Source organism: Lissotriton helveticus, chromosome 2_2, assembly GCF_964261635.1.
Source record: "Lissotriton helveticus chromosome 2_2, aLisHel1.1, whole genome shotgun sequence".
NCBI classification, from domain to species: domain Eukaryota; kingdom Metazoa; phylum Chordata; class Amphibia; order Caudata; family Salamandridae; genus Lissotriton; species Lissotriton helveticus.
Window position 1 is genome coordinate 503,655,387 of NC_136060.1, and position 15,416 is coordinate 503,670,802.

General features: G+C 49.4%; 1 protein-coding gene across 1 annotated transcript in view; it reads left to right on the plus strand.

Moving 5' to 3' along the window:
• The window catches only part of LOC144821692 (fibroblast growth factor 18-like), a 106,954-nt gene extending 91,786 nt beyond the window's left edge, over positions 1 to 15,168 (plus strand). The window contains exons 3-5 of the mRNA XM_078678911.1: positions 4,504 to 4,681; positions 12,576 to 12,682; positions 14,713 to 15,168. Coding sequence (XP_078535037.1) covers positions 4,504 to 4,681; positions 12,576 to 12,682; positions 14,713 to 15,012 — 585 coding nt within the window. The 3' untranslated portion in view covers positions 15,013 to 15,168. The remainder of the gene's footprint in view (positions 1 to 4,503; positions 4,682 to 12,575; positions 12,683 to 14,712) is intronic.
• Positions 15,169 to 15,416: the final 248 nt, after the last annotated feature.

Consider the following 15,416-nt stretch of genomic DNA (forward strand, 5'->3'; position numbering starts at 1 on the left):
CCACCGGCCTGCCTCGTTGGTTCAGTTCTTTAAAGTTGTATTGGTTGATGAAGTCTGCAGTCACTGAGCACAGCTTTCTGGGTGGGGTCAAGGACTAGAAGTATTTTGGGCAGACAGTAATTCCTCAGGCAGTATGTGTAAGGACAGCAAAGTATTCTGGGCAGGCAGTAATCCAGAAGGCTCTATATGTAATGAAAGCAAAGTATTCTATGCAGGCAGTAACTCAGCAGGCAGTATGTGTAAGAACAGCAAAGTATTCTGGGGAGGCAGTAATCCAGAAGGCTCTATATGTAATGAAAGCAAAGTATTCTATGCAGGCAGTAACACAGCAGGCAGTATGTGTAAGGACAGCAAAGTATTCCGGGCAGGCAGTATCTCAGAAGGCAGTATGAGTAAGAACAGCAAAGTATTCTGGGCAGGCAGTAACTCAGCAGGCAGTATGTGTAAGGACAGCAAAGTATTCCGGGCAGGCAGTATCTCAGAAGGCAGTATGAGTAAGAACAGCAAAGTATTCTGGGCAGGCAGTATCTCAGAAGGCAGTATGTGTAAGGACAGCAACGTATTCTGGGCAGGCAGCAACTCAGAAGGCAGTATGAGTAAGAACAGCAAAGTATTCTGGGCAGGCAGTATCTCAGAAGGCAGTATGAGTAAGAACAGCAAAGTATTCTGGGCAGGCAGTAATCCAGAAGGCTCTATATGTAATGAAAGCAAAGTATTCTATGCAGGCAGGAACTCAGCAGGCAGTATGTGTAAGGACAGCAAAGTATTCTGGGCAGGCAGTATCTCAGAAGGCAGTATGAGTAAGAACAGCAAAGTATTCTGGGCAGGCAGTAATCCAGAAGGCTCTATATGTAATGAAAGCAAAGTATTCTATGCAGGCAGTATGTGTAAGGACAGCAAAGTATTCCGGGCAGGTAGTATCTCAGAAGGCAGTATGAGTAAGGACAGCAAAGTATTCTGGGCAGGCAGTAACTCAGCAGGCAGTATGTGTAAGGACAGCAAAGTATTCCGGGCAGGCAGTAGCTCAGAAGGCAGTATGAGTAAGAACAGCAAAGTAGTCTGGGCAGCTGGGCAGGCAGTAACCCAGAAGGCTGTATATGTAATGAAAGCAAAGTATTCTGGGAAGGCAGTAACTCAGCAGGCAGGACGTGTAAAGACAGCAAAGTATTCTGGGCAGGCTGGCAGTAACTCAGAAGGCAGTATGAGTAAGAACAGCAAAGTATTCTGGGCAGGCAGTAACCCAGAAAGCTGTCTATGTAATGAAAGTAAAGTATTCTGGGCAGGCAGTACCCCAGCAGGCAGTATGTGTAAAGACAGCAACGTATTCTGGGCAGGCAGTAACTCAGAAGGCATTTTATGTAATGAAAGCAAAGTATTCTCTGCAGGCAGTAACTCAGCAGGCAGTATGTGTAAGGACAGCAAAGTATTCTGGGCAGGCAGGCAGTAATTCAGCAGGCCGGGTAGAGAATAGACACAGGCTCCCGGTGCTGTCTGAGCGCCAAAGCTGGTTGCTCAGGCCAATCACATCGCTGCTGTCATGCTGGTAAATAGTTTTACCAGCATGAGAGCCGCGTCTGGATTGGCCGCTAGGAGCCTGTGCGGTGTACACCAGCGTCGGGAGAGGAGCACCAGCAGGGAAGTGATTTCATTTATTATTTCCTCCTTCCCTTCCCACCCCACACTCCCTGCCTTCGCATTGCCTACCACTTTTAAATTCGAGCAGCCGCCACTGCATGGCAGGTCCAGATAGGGGAAATAAACAATGGCCCCACATTCAGGGCAAAAACACCCCCTGTGTCGTGGCCATTGCTTTTTGTTTTCAAGGAACAAGAAACAAACCCATGCTTTGGAAGACTCCATGTTTCAAGCAAATAACGGTGCAGAGTGCGGGCAGTGACCATGGCACCTCCTTGGTAAGGCTTCTGTGCCCACACCCACTGCGCTGCTGAAGGCACCAGGGTCCCTCCGCCGGGTGGTGGTCTCGGAATGTGGCAAACACTCCTCCACCAGGGGACTCCATGACCCTGTGGGCTGGCAGGACACCCGCCATGGTCTACTTCACCTCCTCTGTCTGTACACTAGGACCTTCATTAATGGGGATTTGGCATAGGGCAAATATTTAATGAAATACGGTGCATTCCTTGCCATTCCCCGGCACTGGCGCCATTTATGCAGCCTAGCGCCAATGCAGACACCCTTGCGCCATGGTGCCTCTGTTGCATGCAGGATTGTTCATGTGCAGGAAGGTGCACCCTCCTGCACAAAACAGATCTGGGAGTTATTCCTCCTCACCATGCCTTACCTCGGGAGCTGTAAGGTTTTGGTCCTTCCCCGGGTTTACATGCTCTCGTAAATATGGGGAAGTGTTAAAATCCATGGGTGTTGCGTAGGAAAACCCACTGCAACCCCCGCCTGTGGAAGGCCTGCTGAATGTAGAGGAAGGTGGCGCAGTTATTTGCGCCGCCTTGCCTTACTCCATATCTACGAGGTCATTCAAAGCCACTTATTGTGACTTTGCGTGGCGTCATACATAGGATTGTTCAATCAGCGCCACCGGAGCGTCACAAAAAGTGATGCTTCGGCAGCGCAAGGGTCTCGTAAATAAGCCCCTGTGTGCTAGACACGGCTCTCCTGGGCAAAATAGCAAAGACCCCAGGGCTTGAGGGCTGCATCTGAGAGAGCCACCCCTTCACTGCCAACACTCTCAAAGGTTTCTAGGCAACTGGGCAACGTACACAAAATGCACAAGCCACAATTTTTGTATTTTCAGAAATTAGTGTAATTTGATGCACTTTTGTCAACTGATTTACCAGCAATTATGCATTTTCAGCACAATTTGAGGGCAATTTGGGGCTGATTGGTGGAGTTCATCTTTCTATATTTAGGCCCTGAGTGGGGTTGTTTTGGAAGAAAAGGTTGAGCCGCAGCTTGAAGTGTGAAGGGCTCTCTCATTTGTGAAGTGAAGCTGAGGGAACAGGGTCACTACATTCAGCTTTTATTTTTAAATCTACATTTAAATTCATCATTCAGTGTTTCTCAATATTGGACGTTGCTCAGAAAAAGTTTGTTGGAGTTTCGTGTTTGTTCTATGAAGTAACATTTTCGGTTAAATTGCCACTTCAACAATTCTTTTAGAACTGCTCCTGTCAGCCCCCCCCTTTATATTTTCAGTGCACCCCCCCCCCTTGCATCTCCTTGACTCTATGATGTTCTGTGCAAGGCTGTGACATTGTGTAGGCACGCGGGATGACGTGTGTGTGGCTTTATATAGGATGCATCTGTTTGAAGTCCTCTGGCCTACAATTCGAATGCAGTGATCAGTAATGGCTGCAAACGTCACTCTCAAATTATTCTGAAACTCATCTTTCAAAATATCTAGAAAGTGCAACCTTTGAATCCCTCGCAACACCTTGTAAATATCTAAAAAACTGCTTGAGGATTCACCTAAATACTTAGGGGCTGATTATGATGGCGGGCAGACTAGGCCCGCCTACCATCGTAGCGGTGTTTGGGACATGCAGCGGTCCCACCACTGCGATTAGGATACGCCCACCAGGGCTTTTAACATTGCGGGCGGTGCTGCCACTTGGTGCATGGAAATGCAGGGGGGTTCCATGGATACCACCCAGTGCAGCCACACATCCCCCAAACTAGGAGGGCCCGCAACGGGCCCTCAAACCCAATCCCCGCCAGCCTTTCCATGGCAGCATCGACACCATGGAAAGGCCTTTACTATGCCCACATCCTAGTTTGGTGGACGGTGCCTGCTAGGCACCGCCAGCATTTTAGGGGCCTTGCACCGTCTTCCAGGCAATCGTTGTGATTGCCTTTGGCAGTGAAACGGTGGACGGAAAGTCCGTCCACCGCAGTACCCACCGCCATCCAAATTTGGCAGTAGGTAATACGGTTGGTGATGACGAAAGGAACGCCACCACCGGTCTGGCGATGGCGGTCATCCGCCATCATGATGACCCACTTAATTTTGATTAAAGTTCTACTTTTACACCAGGTCTCATTCAATAACTCCCCTTAGTTTTATCTGGAGCGGAGAACTCGCTAAATAACTCTGTATACCTGCCCCAATCTATCTCCACAAAATTTGAAATAAACTAATTGACCTGTAAGTCTCTCATTGTGTGCAGATTGGTGCAAATCAATGCAGCCATTACCTGGAAAGGGAGACATAGCCATAAGCACAGAGTTAGGGTTGCAGACTTCGGTACAATTCTAGTACGGATAGTGGGTGACACACAACCAGGACCTTTTCAAAGGTAGCCTAAGAGCCGTCAGAGTAATAAAGTGCTCCTCAAGGTAGATCATCGATGCTGGTGAAAGAATATGCAACCAACCTCTTGATTGGACATGAGAGAGGGACAAAAGGAATGCCTTTGGGGACAGGATAGCTATGCTGGGGGGTGAGCTGTGTGTGTGTGTGTGTGGTGGCTCTCCAGGGGGTCTTGTGTTCTCCTCTCACACTTATCGTTCTTCTCACCTCTCCTGCAGGGATCCCACCAGACCCTGGCAGACTTCCGGGTCTATGTGGAGAACCGAACTTGGAACCCGGATGAACTGAGCCGGAAACAGACCCGGATGTACCAGCTCTACAGCCGTACCACCAGCAAGCACGTGCAGGTCCTTGGCAAGAAGGTGAATGCCAACGGCGAGGATGGCAGCAAGCATGGTGAGCATTGAAGACGCTTAAGAAGGGGTCAACTGAAGCCTGGCGCCCTCAGGCAAAGCGTTCCTGGCTTAGACCCAGGGGGAATGCAACCATGACTGCAAAACATTACACTTGTTGTCAAGCTAGCAGAGAACAAAAGGTAGAGCACTAAAGTATTTTTTGTAATCCGCTCACTATTTCTAACTCAAATGCCAGTGTGGTGTAATCAATCAATTAATATGGGGAATTGTAAGTGCGCTACTCACCCATTATTGTCTCAAGGCGCTGAGCCTCGGGCCCGCAGGTCTGTTAGCCGAAAAGCCAGGTCTTGAGGGTCTTCCTGAAGGTGTTGAGGGAGAGGACGCGTCTGGTGTCTGCCGGTAGTTCGTTCCAGGTCTTGGCTGCAATGTGAGAGAAGGATCTTCTGCCTGCTGTGGCTCTGTGGATGTGCGGGGTTTCAGCCAGTGCGAGTTTGGAGGATCGGAGGTTTCGTTGGGTATGTGGAAGTTGATTCTGTCGTTAAGGTATTCAGGTCCGTTGTTGTGTAGGCATTTGTAGGTGTGAGTGAGGATTTTAAAGGTGACTATTTTCTCCACGGGGAGCCAGTGGAGTCTTTGTAGGTGTTGGCTGATATGTTCATGCCGGGGTATGTCTAGGATGAGTCTGGCTGCGGTGTTCTGTATTGTCTGGAGTTTGTGGAGGAAGGACTTGTTGATGCCGGCGAAGAGTGCGTTTCCATAGTCCAGTCTGCTGGTGATGAGTGCGTGAGTGATGGTCTTCCTTGATTCGGGGGGATCCATTTGAAGGTCTTGCGGAGGATGTAGAGGGTGTTGAAACAGCTGGAGGTGATGGCGTTGACCTGTCAGTTCATGGTGAGTAATGAGTCGAGTAAGATGCTGAGGTTTTCGGCGTGGTCTGAGGGTGTAGGAGAGCTTCCGAGGGCAGTCAGCCACCAGGTGTTGTCCCGTGCTGAAAGGGTGGTTCCAAGGACGAGGACTTCTGCCTTCTTGGCCTTGAACTTTAGGCAGCTGTTGGTCATCCACACTGCGATGTTTTGCATTCCTTTCTGGAAGTTGTGTTTGGCAGTGGTGGGGTCTTTAGTGAGGGAGAGGATGAGTTTGGTGTCATCCGCGTAGGATCCGATGTTGAGGCCGTGTTGTCGGATGATGGCAGCGAGGGGGGCCATGTAGATGTTGGAGAGGGTCGGGCTCAGAAACGACCCCTGTGGGACTCGCAGGTGATTTTCGTGGTATCGGAGAGAAAGGGTGGCAGTCTGATCCTTTGGCTTCTTCCGGTGAGGAATGATTTGAATTTGAAATTTTTTTTTGTTTGAATTTTTTAGTTATTTATAGAGCGCACATTCACTAAGCAGTTTCTTGGCGCTATGGGATTTCAGAATCGAGGGAAGCATCGGGAAGCTAAGGGCCGAAAGCCTGCTGGAACAGGAAGGTCTTTAGAGCCTTACGAAACTCCAATTAGGAAGGGGAGGATCTGAGGGGAAGGGGAAGGGAGTTCCAGAAGGTAGGTGCGAGTACTGAAAATCTCTGGCCACCGGATCGTTTTTTCTTGAACCAGGGGATGACTAGCAGGGACTTGACAGAGGAACGTAAGTCTCTGGCTGGGCAGTAATTAATGATGGCGGAATTAATAATCGCAGGGGCAGTGCCCGCCCGGGCTTGAAAGGTGAGGCAGCCAAGCTTAAAAAAGGCTCTTTGTTTGATCGGTAGCCAATGTAGGGCAGTAAGAAGGGGGAGGAGTGATGGTATTTCGGTAGGCCATGCACCAGGCGAGCTGCCTGGTTCTGCACTGTCTGAAGACGTTGAAGTGCATAAGCGGGGCCACCATTATAAATGATGTTCCCGTAATCGATCTTGGATAAGACCATGGCCATAACAATCAGTTTAAGTGCTGAGGGGGAGAAGAACCGGGATATTTTCCTGATGATGCGTAAAGTAAAAAAACAAGAGGAAACAACAGAACTAATGTGGGTGTGAAGTGTCAAGTGGTGATTGAGCATAATTCCGAGGGTCTTGACAGAGTGAGAAGGGGTGGGAGGGGGACCAAAGGAAGGGGGCCAGAAGGAGGGTGTCCAGGGATTGCCTCTACCTCCAGTCAAAATCAACTCTGTTTTATCCGGGTTGAGTTTGAGATGATTGGCTCCAGTCTAGGGCTGTTCCTTGTATGCCAACGTCGTGTAGTCTGGCGATGAGCGTGCTGTGGGAGACAGTGTCGAAGGCTGCTGGTAGGTCGAGTAGGATGAGGGCTGCAGAGTGGCCTCGGTCCAGGAGGGTGCGGATGTCATCTGTGGCTGCGAGTAAGGTGGTCTCGATACTGTGGTTGTTTCAGAATCCAGATTGGGACGGGTCGTGACGGCGTTCTCTTCGATGAATCGTGTCAGTTCCCTGTTGACTGTTTTCTCTTTAACTTTGGCTGCGAACGGGAGAAGCAAGACAGGCTAGTAGTTCTTGAGGTCGGTGGGTAGGGTTGGTGCAGAATCCAGGGTACACCACCCCTCTTTCCTTCGCCTTGGGCTGAGGGGCTTTGTGCCCCCACTATAAAACTAGTGGTGGTGCCTTCTCCCTGTGCCCACCATCCAATCGTGCCCAGCATGGAGGGCCGTAGGGCTGGGCGCACACACCTGCACAGCGCAACGATGCCCTCGCGAGTGGTAGATTGCTTGACAGCTACACATACCACACCAGAGCTTTCATCAGACGTGTCTGCTGGCAGTACCATGTGTCAGGCATGTGTCCGGCATGTATCAGGCGTAACCTGACATTTTAAAATCCCAGTCGTCAATTTTTAGGAACAGAAATCTAAAAGGAAATCAGTGCACCCGTTTTCCTAAGTTTCCCTCACTCCAGCGCCTAGAGACCCTCACGGATTATTAGTCCGCGCTTTACAAATCCTTTTACATTAAATTACTGCAGCCAAATCTTTATGAATCAGCCCTCTTCTCTTTCTTCGAATAATCCGATATCTCTTGTCTTCATCCCCTCTCCTCAGTCACTCTTTTCTCTCTCATGATTTTACATTTCCTTTGCTCTAACTCGTTTATTCCCCTTTCTCTCTTTTGACACTTCTTTCTTCCTCCTCTTCTTTCTCCCTCTTCTCGATATTTACTTCTCACCCCATTTCAGTTCTTTTGCCTTTGTTTCCTTTTCTCTTCTTTTACTGATTTTTTCTTCGCCCCTACCTTTCCCTCGCCCTCTTCTATCTCTCTCACCCATGTCACCTGTTTCCCCTCCGTACATATTAGTCCTCCATCTTCTCTTGTTTTCTCCCCGCCCTCGTCCTGACCTCGGGATCCCCCCTCGATCACCTCTGTCTTTCTCTTCACTCCTGTCAGTGCCGCTCTCTCTCCTCTTCTTTATTTATTTAGTGTTTTATAGAGCGCGAACCAGATCAGTGAGTATATGGTAGAACAATCAATCAAATTCAAATTCAAAAATCTTTATTTCGATCACGGAAGATCATAAAAGATATATGCAGCAATTTAAACATTAAAATGTGTGTGAAACGCATTAAAAGCATTATACAAATATGCTATTTTAAAATACAGTTCTATAGAAAAATAAATGTGCCGAATACTATGTATGATACAGTTTAAAAAAAAAAAAAAAAAAGAAAAGACAGGTATGCCAAAGCAAGGTAGGTGGAAGAGGTATTTCACAAGGTTGTAGTGTCCTTAATTCATCGTGCTCGCGCACGCCACATTGCAGCCAGAAATTTTGCCATAGCGAACACTGTTGGCGCAGATAGATCCGTCTTTAAAACTCTATAAGCCGGGGCGTATGTTCTGAAGCCCAAGTTTTTTAAATGAGGGACCAGCCAGTGTCTCCTAATTCTGGTATAGGCTCCACAAAACAGAACCACATGCAAATCGCTCTCCAGTTTATAAGCACAAGCCGGGCACACCCCTGTCTCTGTTCCACCACCCCAAGCCTTTGTAAAGGACCTTAGAGGGTGGGACCCGTACCTCCATTGCAACAAAATCTTCCGTGTGAACGCCAATCAATCATAATATCCGGATACATTTTGGGGTAGGAACAAATTGATACATTAAGCTAGAGAAGCAGTCTCAACCCCCGGGGGGTTTGTTCGGAAGTGCAGGGTGGGTATCATAAGGAGAAAAGGCCCCAGGATAATGCCGCAACGATAGGCGAGGCCAGGTTACGGAGGTGATTGTAACGTGAGCATTAGGAGAGGAATTTGCCCATCAGGAAAGTTTTGGCCGCTTTTTTGAAGTGAGGTAGAGACGGTATTCTTCTGATGGTGAGTGGGAGTGAGTTCCATATTCTTGGGGCAGCTCCAGAGAAGGCCCTCTTCTTTCTTGCTCTCTTCTCTCCCTCCCTCTTCTCACCTGACCCTCCCCTGTGAGCAGGTCTTCTCCCTCCCTCCTCTCCCAGAGGCGGACTGGCCTCTGCACAGTCACTGTTGATGAAAGGCCAGCGAAGGTGGGGAGCATTTCTAGGGTCGGCCTGGGGCGGGGCATAGACCCGGACACCAAAGTACAAGTGCCCACATTAGCCAATCAGAGAACTAAGAAGCAGGCCCACATTTGCACACTGAGACAGTTTTGAACTTTTAAAGACAGCTTTAAAATGGGAGGGGAGAAGAGTTGGCCTAACGGCTAGGGCGGTCAACCTCGAATCTGGGGAACTGGTTACGAGTCTCGACAATGACGCTGAACATCCTGTGATTCTGGGCAAATCACTTACCCCCAGATTCATCAATGTCCCGATTTGCGAGTCCTTAATAGCGATTATTAAGGAATCGCTATTAAGGACTCGCAAAACGGGATTCATGTAGAAATCGCAATATTATTTGCGATTTCTACAGCTTCTTTATTTGCGATTAGCAAATTGCTAATCGCAAATCAGGATGTGATTTCAAGGGTGCCAGGGGTGTCCAAAGGACACCCTGTAGCACCCCTGAAATGTCAATGTAGACTGATGTTGCGCACACACATGTCCAAAGGACATGTGTGTGTGTAACATACAACTTAGAAAAATGCACTAAAGTGCATTTTTTTAAGTTTTCGCTATTTACCACGAAGTCAGACTTCGCTGTAAATAGCGGCAAAAAATAGCGAATTCGCAATTTTTAAAAGGTTCATGAATAGCATTTAAGGAATCTCTAATTGAGATTCCTTAAATGCGATCGCAATTTGAGAAATCGAAATTATTTGCGATTTTTCAAATTGCGAGTTCATGACCCATTGATGAATTCCAAATGCCATTTTTGCGGGCGCAAAAATGCTTGATGAATCTACCTGTTAATCTCCCCGTGCTGAACAAAAAATGAATTTGTCCTCATGTAATGCAACTGGTGCTATGTAAAGCGCTTTGATACCCGATTCGGGTGAAGTTTGTGCTTTTTAAAACTCTGTAAAAAAAAAGGTATGGAAGGCCGCACGGATTTGTGCTTGCTGCAGGCAGGGCTGTCCTTTGGCTGGGCGAGCTGGGCCCAGGCCCAGGGCCCCAGTATCCCAGGGATGCAGCAGGGAGAGGCCTGACGTAATGCCACGCAAACAACAGCTCGTCCAGCCCTCTTGGTCGCAATAATGTACCTCGGTGTAATTGCTTCCACCACATCAACCCCTTGCCCCTACCCCATCTTCCTCATGCCTCTTACCATGACACCACAACTACCCCGCCCCCACAACAAACACCAACGTTTCTTTCCGCACAGGGCGCTGTCCCGGCCAATCCGATTTAGAGCCGGTCGTGGCTGCAAGCAATGTTTGTGGTAATATCAGGAGCATCAACAGTAAAAACTGGCCCACCAGACCAGAAAGAAGACCCTCAAACATCAAAAAAACACCTCATACACTGACCTGTCAGACCAGCCCATCGGGCACTGTCCGGTTGCCCTCTAGGCCAGCCCGGCCCTGAGCATGTTACATGTGAGTCAGAGCCCCACCTTGCACACCTCATCTTGTACCGCTCGCACTATTGCGGCCAGAGTTGTTGGTTTTGCTTGAGAAATGACTGTGCACAAGCCTGGTCTAGCCTGGTGAAGCGAGCCATGATTGAAAAACTAGGGGGTTTATTTACAATGAATTGGCGTGGGGAACAGCATTTACAACGCAACTTTTACAACGCAGTACCTTTACCACGCAACTTTTACAACGCAAGTCGTTACAACGACTTGCGCTGGGGGGCGCTCTGGGATAGGGAATAGTTAATTTACTATCCCTACTATCCACGGGGACTGGAGTTGGAATAGTAAATTAAACTATTCACTATCCAGCACCCCCCAACGCAAGTCGTTGTAACGACTTACGTTATGAAAATTGCGTAGTAAAGGCATGCATTGTAAAAGCATGCGTGGTAACGACATACATCCAATTGGCGTAGGGCAGCGCAACAGCTGTGCTGCCCTACGTCAATTCGAAAGGGCAGGAATGCACCGTATTTACAAGTTATGGTGCTTTCCTGTCCTTTCAGCCGGCACACAATTTGCAGCCGAGGGTGTCTGTGTTGCTGGCACGTTTGTTTTTGTGCAGGAAGGGGCTCCTTCCAGCACAAAAACATTCTCGAGAGGCGTTTATTCTGCAGCACACGTGGAAAGAGAAAAAAACGATGAGAAATGTAAACATTTCTCCTCATTACGCCTGTTCTAGGGAGGCGCAAGGTTTTGGTGCTCTCCCTGGTTTTCGAGATATTGTAAATCTGGGTCAGCGTCAAAGTCCGTGGGTATCGTGGGGGAACACGCATCACAACACCCATAGAACGTCTCTTTGACTCAGAGTAAGGCAAGGCAGTGACTGGTGCTGCGTCGCCTCACCCCAAATCTACGAGGCCACGAAAAGCCACACAAAGTGGTTCTTCATTGCCTCATACATATGGGTCTGCACACTGCGTCTCCAGAGCTTCCCAAAAGTGACGCTATGATGGCACATATGTGTGGCAAGGGGCTTGTAAATAAGCCCCTTGGTTCTAGAGCTTCTAGACAGCACCAGCGCTCTCCCATTATATATGCCTGTCCATTTAAAGCAGAGCGTCCAGTGGGTCCACCCAGAAGGGAAGGGGCGGCCATCTTGCAGAGCCCAGACAGAACAGAGGCCATAAGATGGCGCTAGATTGGTTGACTGGGCCGTGCCTTTGACACATCCAGAGCTAAACTGTGTGTGGAGGGTGTACCTACCAGCAGCAGGGATCCTGAGTGTGATTCCAGAGTGCTCCTGGTAGGCCTGCAGGAAAGTGGTTCATCCGTGCGATGTGTAGGGGAGGCGGGTGACATGCGCACTGCGGAGCGTGGTACAAGAGTTCTAGGAACTATTGGTTCGGGTGACCAGACGTCATGGATGTGCCAGGGCAGTGCCAGGTTTTAGACTTCTGTCCCAGCGTCCCAGTTTTTGCCAAGTTTACTAATTGTGGGGTTTGCGTAGTGCGATGTGTTGCATTTCAGTAACTTCAGAGCGCTCGCAGGTGGGAGGAACGGTTGCATATGGAGCTTTCTTGCTCTCTCCCTGTCACGCAACGCAGCTCAGCAACTTTGGGTGCGGCGCTACATTCCATGACATCTTTCTAAATCTAGGGCTAAGAGGAAAGCGGAATGAAGGATCTAAGGGGCTGGTTGGCCCAGAAGGCACCGGTAGGCCTGGAAAAGCTATAAGTAACAGTGGAAGGTGTAGTTGTAGGAAAGGTGGCAGAAGGTGTTAGTGGCAGAGGGGTGGGTTGAGTTGATTTTAGGGCAAGGGGGGTTTAGGCTATTGATCCTAGGGCAAGGGGGGTTTAGGCTATTAATCCTAGTCTGATAGGGGGGTTTCTTCAACTTGTGTTACAAAAACAGAAGGATGTGTTCTTGAGCTCTTCCTGCTTCGAATCAATAAAAGCAACCTTTTCAGATAATGACGCGTTTCGGTGTTTCTAGCGCCTCGCTAACTCTCTCCCTCTGTCCCATGCAGCGCTTCTCATGGTGGAGACCGACACGTTTGGGAGCCACGTCCGCATCAAGGGCAAGGAAAGCGGATATTACATCTGCATGAACAGGAGCGGCAAGGTCCTGGGCAAGGTGGGTAACATAACATAACATGTGTATTTGTAAAGCGCACGTTCACCCAGAGGTCTCTTGGCACTGAATAACAGATGTTCATATCCCCCCCCCCTCTCCAGAGGTGGTAGACCCCTAGTGACAATACATGGTGGACCCCTAGTGAAATCACATGTGGAGCCCTAGTGAAATCACACGGTAGAACCCTAGTGACATCACATGGTGGTTGCCTAGTGACATCACATGGTGGACCCCCTAGTGACATCACATGGTAGACCCCTAGTGACATCACATGGTAGACTCCTAGTGACATCACATGGTAGACCCCCAGTGACCAGTAGCGCTGTAGGCAGGGTAAAACGGTGGGCAGCACGGGGGGGATTAAAAAATAGAAAGCCTGTGCTCCTGAGCCTGCCGATATCGCCAAGCAATAGCCTGGAGGTATCGAAGGGCGCATGTCGGTTTGGCCGCCCGTGGACGAACGGCCAAACCGACATGCGCACTGGCAGTGTGTCCTGAGCCCACCACTCCTCCTGCTGGCCCGCCCTCACGTCTCAGCAGCCGTAGTAAAATAAAATGAGAATAAAGCAGTTTATAACTTCTTTATTATCATTTTAATTTTACATACTTCTGCTGGTTCCAGCAGTGGGGCGACGCCAGGAGTGGCCCGTGCAGGTAAGAGCAGTGGGGCCGGTTTGGGGGGAGTCGACAGACGACCACAAGGGAAAATTAAGTAAATAAGTAATTTTCCCTGGTCCTCGGTCGAAATGCCCTCTCAACCCGGCCCCACTACTCTGACCTGCATGGGACACTGCTGGACGATGCTCCCCCACCATAATGGAGGAGCTCCCCCTGCTAGTGACATCACATGGTAGCTCTCTAGTGAGATCACATGGTAGACCCCTAGTGACATCACATGAATGACCCCCTTACCCCATCCACGGTCTCGCAACAGAATCCTCTGTGCTTCCAAGAGCTCAGGGTGAGACAGGCCATGGGAAGTAGAGACACTTTGAACCCCTAGTGACATTACATGGTGGACCCCTAGTGACATCACACAGTGGACCCCTAGTGACATCACACAGTGGACCCCTAGTGACATCACACGGTGGACCCCCTAGTGACATCACAAGGTAGACCCCTAGTGACATCACATGGTGGGCCCTTAGTGACATCACACGGTGGTCCCCTAGTGACATCACACGGTGGACCCTAGTGACATCCCACGGTGGACCCCTAGTGACATCACTAAACGTGTGTAGAGAACTCCGCTCCACCCGTGGAGTGTGCAGAGATTTGCCTACTCCGCGTTCTGCGGAGAACGCGGAGTATGCAAATCTCCGCACACTCCACAGCGGAGAGGAGTTGGGCCGCCGCCCGCCTCCACCCCCCCTATTAAGATATAAGTCACAAGTAATTTGAAAAAAGTAAAAACCACTTACCTGTTTACCGCGGCGTCCCCGGGCTGTCCTCCTCCTCTTCCTCGCCATACAGGTACTGCTTGAGAGAACTGCCCATGCGCGAGCGCCCGTGAATGCCCATTTCTTAAGTGAAATGCACATGAGCGGGCGCGCGCGCATGCACAGTTTTCTCAAGCATTACCGGTACAGTGAGAAAGAGGAGGGCAGCCCGGGGCGCGCGCAGTACAGAGGTAAGTGCTTTCAAGTTTATTTTTAATTAATTTGAACTTACTTCTTAATAGGGGGTTGGCAGCAGGCGGTGTAGTGGAGCGGAGTTCCACGGAGGTTGTTGCAACTCCATGGACCTCCGTGTAGCCGGGCTACGCCCAATACGCCGAGGGTTAACAAATACCCCACAAGCCAAATTACAATTCTATTATATCCTATGGAACTTGTAATACGGTGGATGGAATATCCGTCACATTTGTGATGGAGTAACCCTGTCTGCCAAACTCATATTAATGCCCTTTGTCTCTCTGGACCCATTTTCAACCGCACCAGGAGTGGCTCGAAGACAGAGGTTCCCACCAGAGGTCTAACCGCTTTTCTTCTGTCTTTCTCTCTGTCCGTCTGTCCACAACCTTATTGTAGGTGAACGGAAGGAGTGCGGAGTGCGTCTTCGTGGAAGAGGTCCTAGAGAACAATTACACCGCCTTCATGTCTGCCAAGTACAGGGGCTGGTACCTGGGCTTCACCCGCGTGGGCCGGCCCAGGAAGGGCCCTCGGACCCAACAGAACCAGCGGGAGGTCCACTTCATGAAGCGCCTTCCCAAGGGCAAGGGGCATGGCCACCATCCCTTCCGCTACACCACTGTCACCAAAAGGACTAAGAGGGCCTTCCGTGCGAGGCCGGGGCCCCGGTGGCAGGGCAGCCCTACGTCCAGGCCGTAGGCTGGCACGGACACTACCCGCTGCACTGTACATACCTGTGGACCATGCAACCTGTGAAAAAGCTCTATTTTTATATTTTCAAGGATGGACTGCCTGCAGCTGACCCTTATTTATAACTCTATTCAGAGCCAGAGGCCTTGTCACCAAACAAGAAGATTAAAAACATTCCCCTATCAGAGTCTTTCTTTACTGTTGTTTTCCTTTTATGAAGTCATATCACACGCTGTATGGGAGTAAAATTAAACAAGCATTGGCAAAGTCAATACGTGAAACAAGCTTTGGCAAAGTCAATAGGTCTCGCCTTTCTAATGCGAGTGCCGAGCTATTGACTTTGCCAGTGTTTTGTCTGTAAAGCATTTTTTTTTTAAAGTAAAAGAAAAAAATCAAAATCAAGGAGGAAAAGC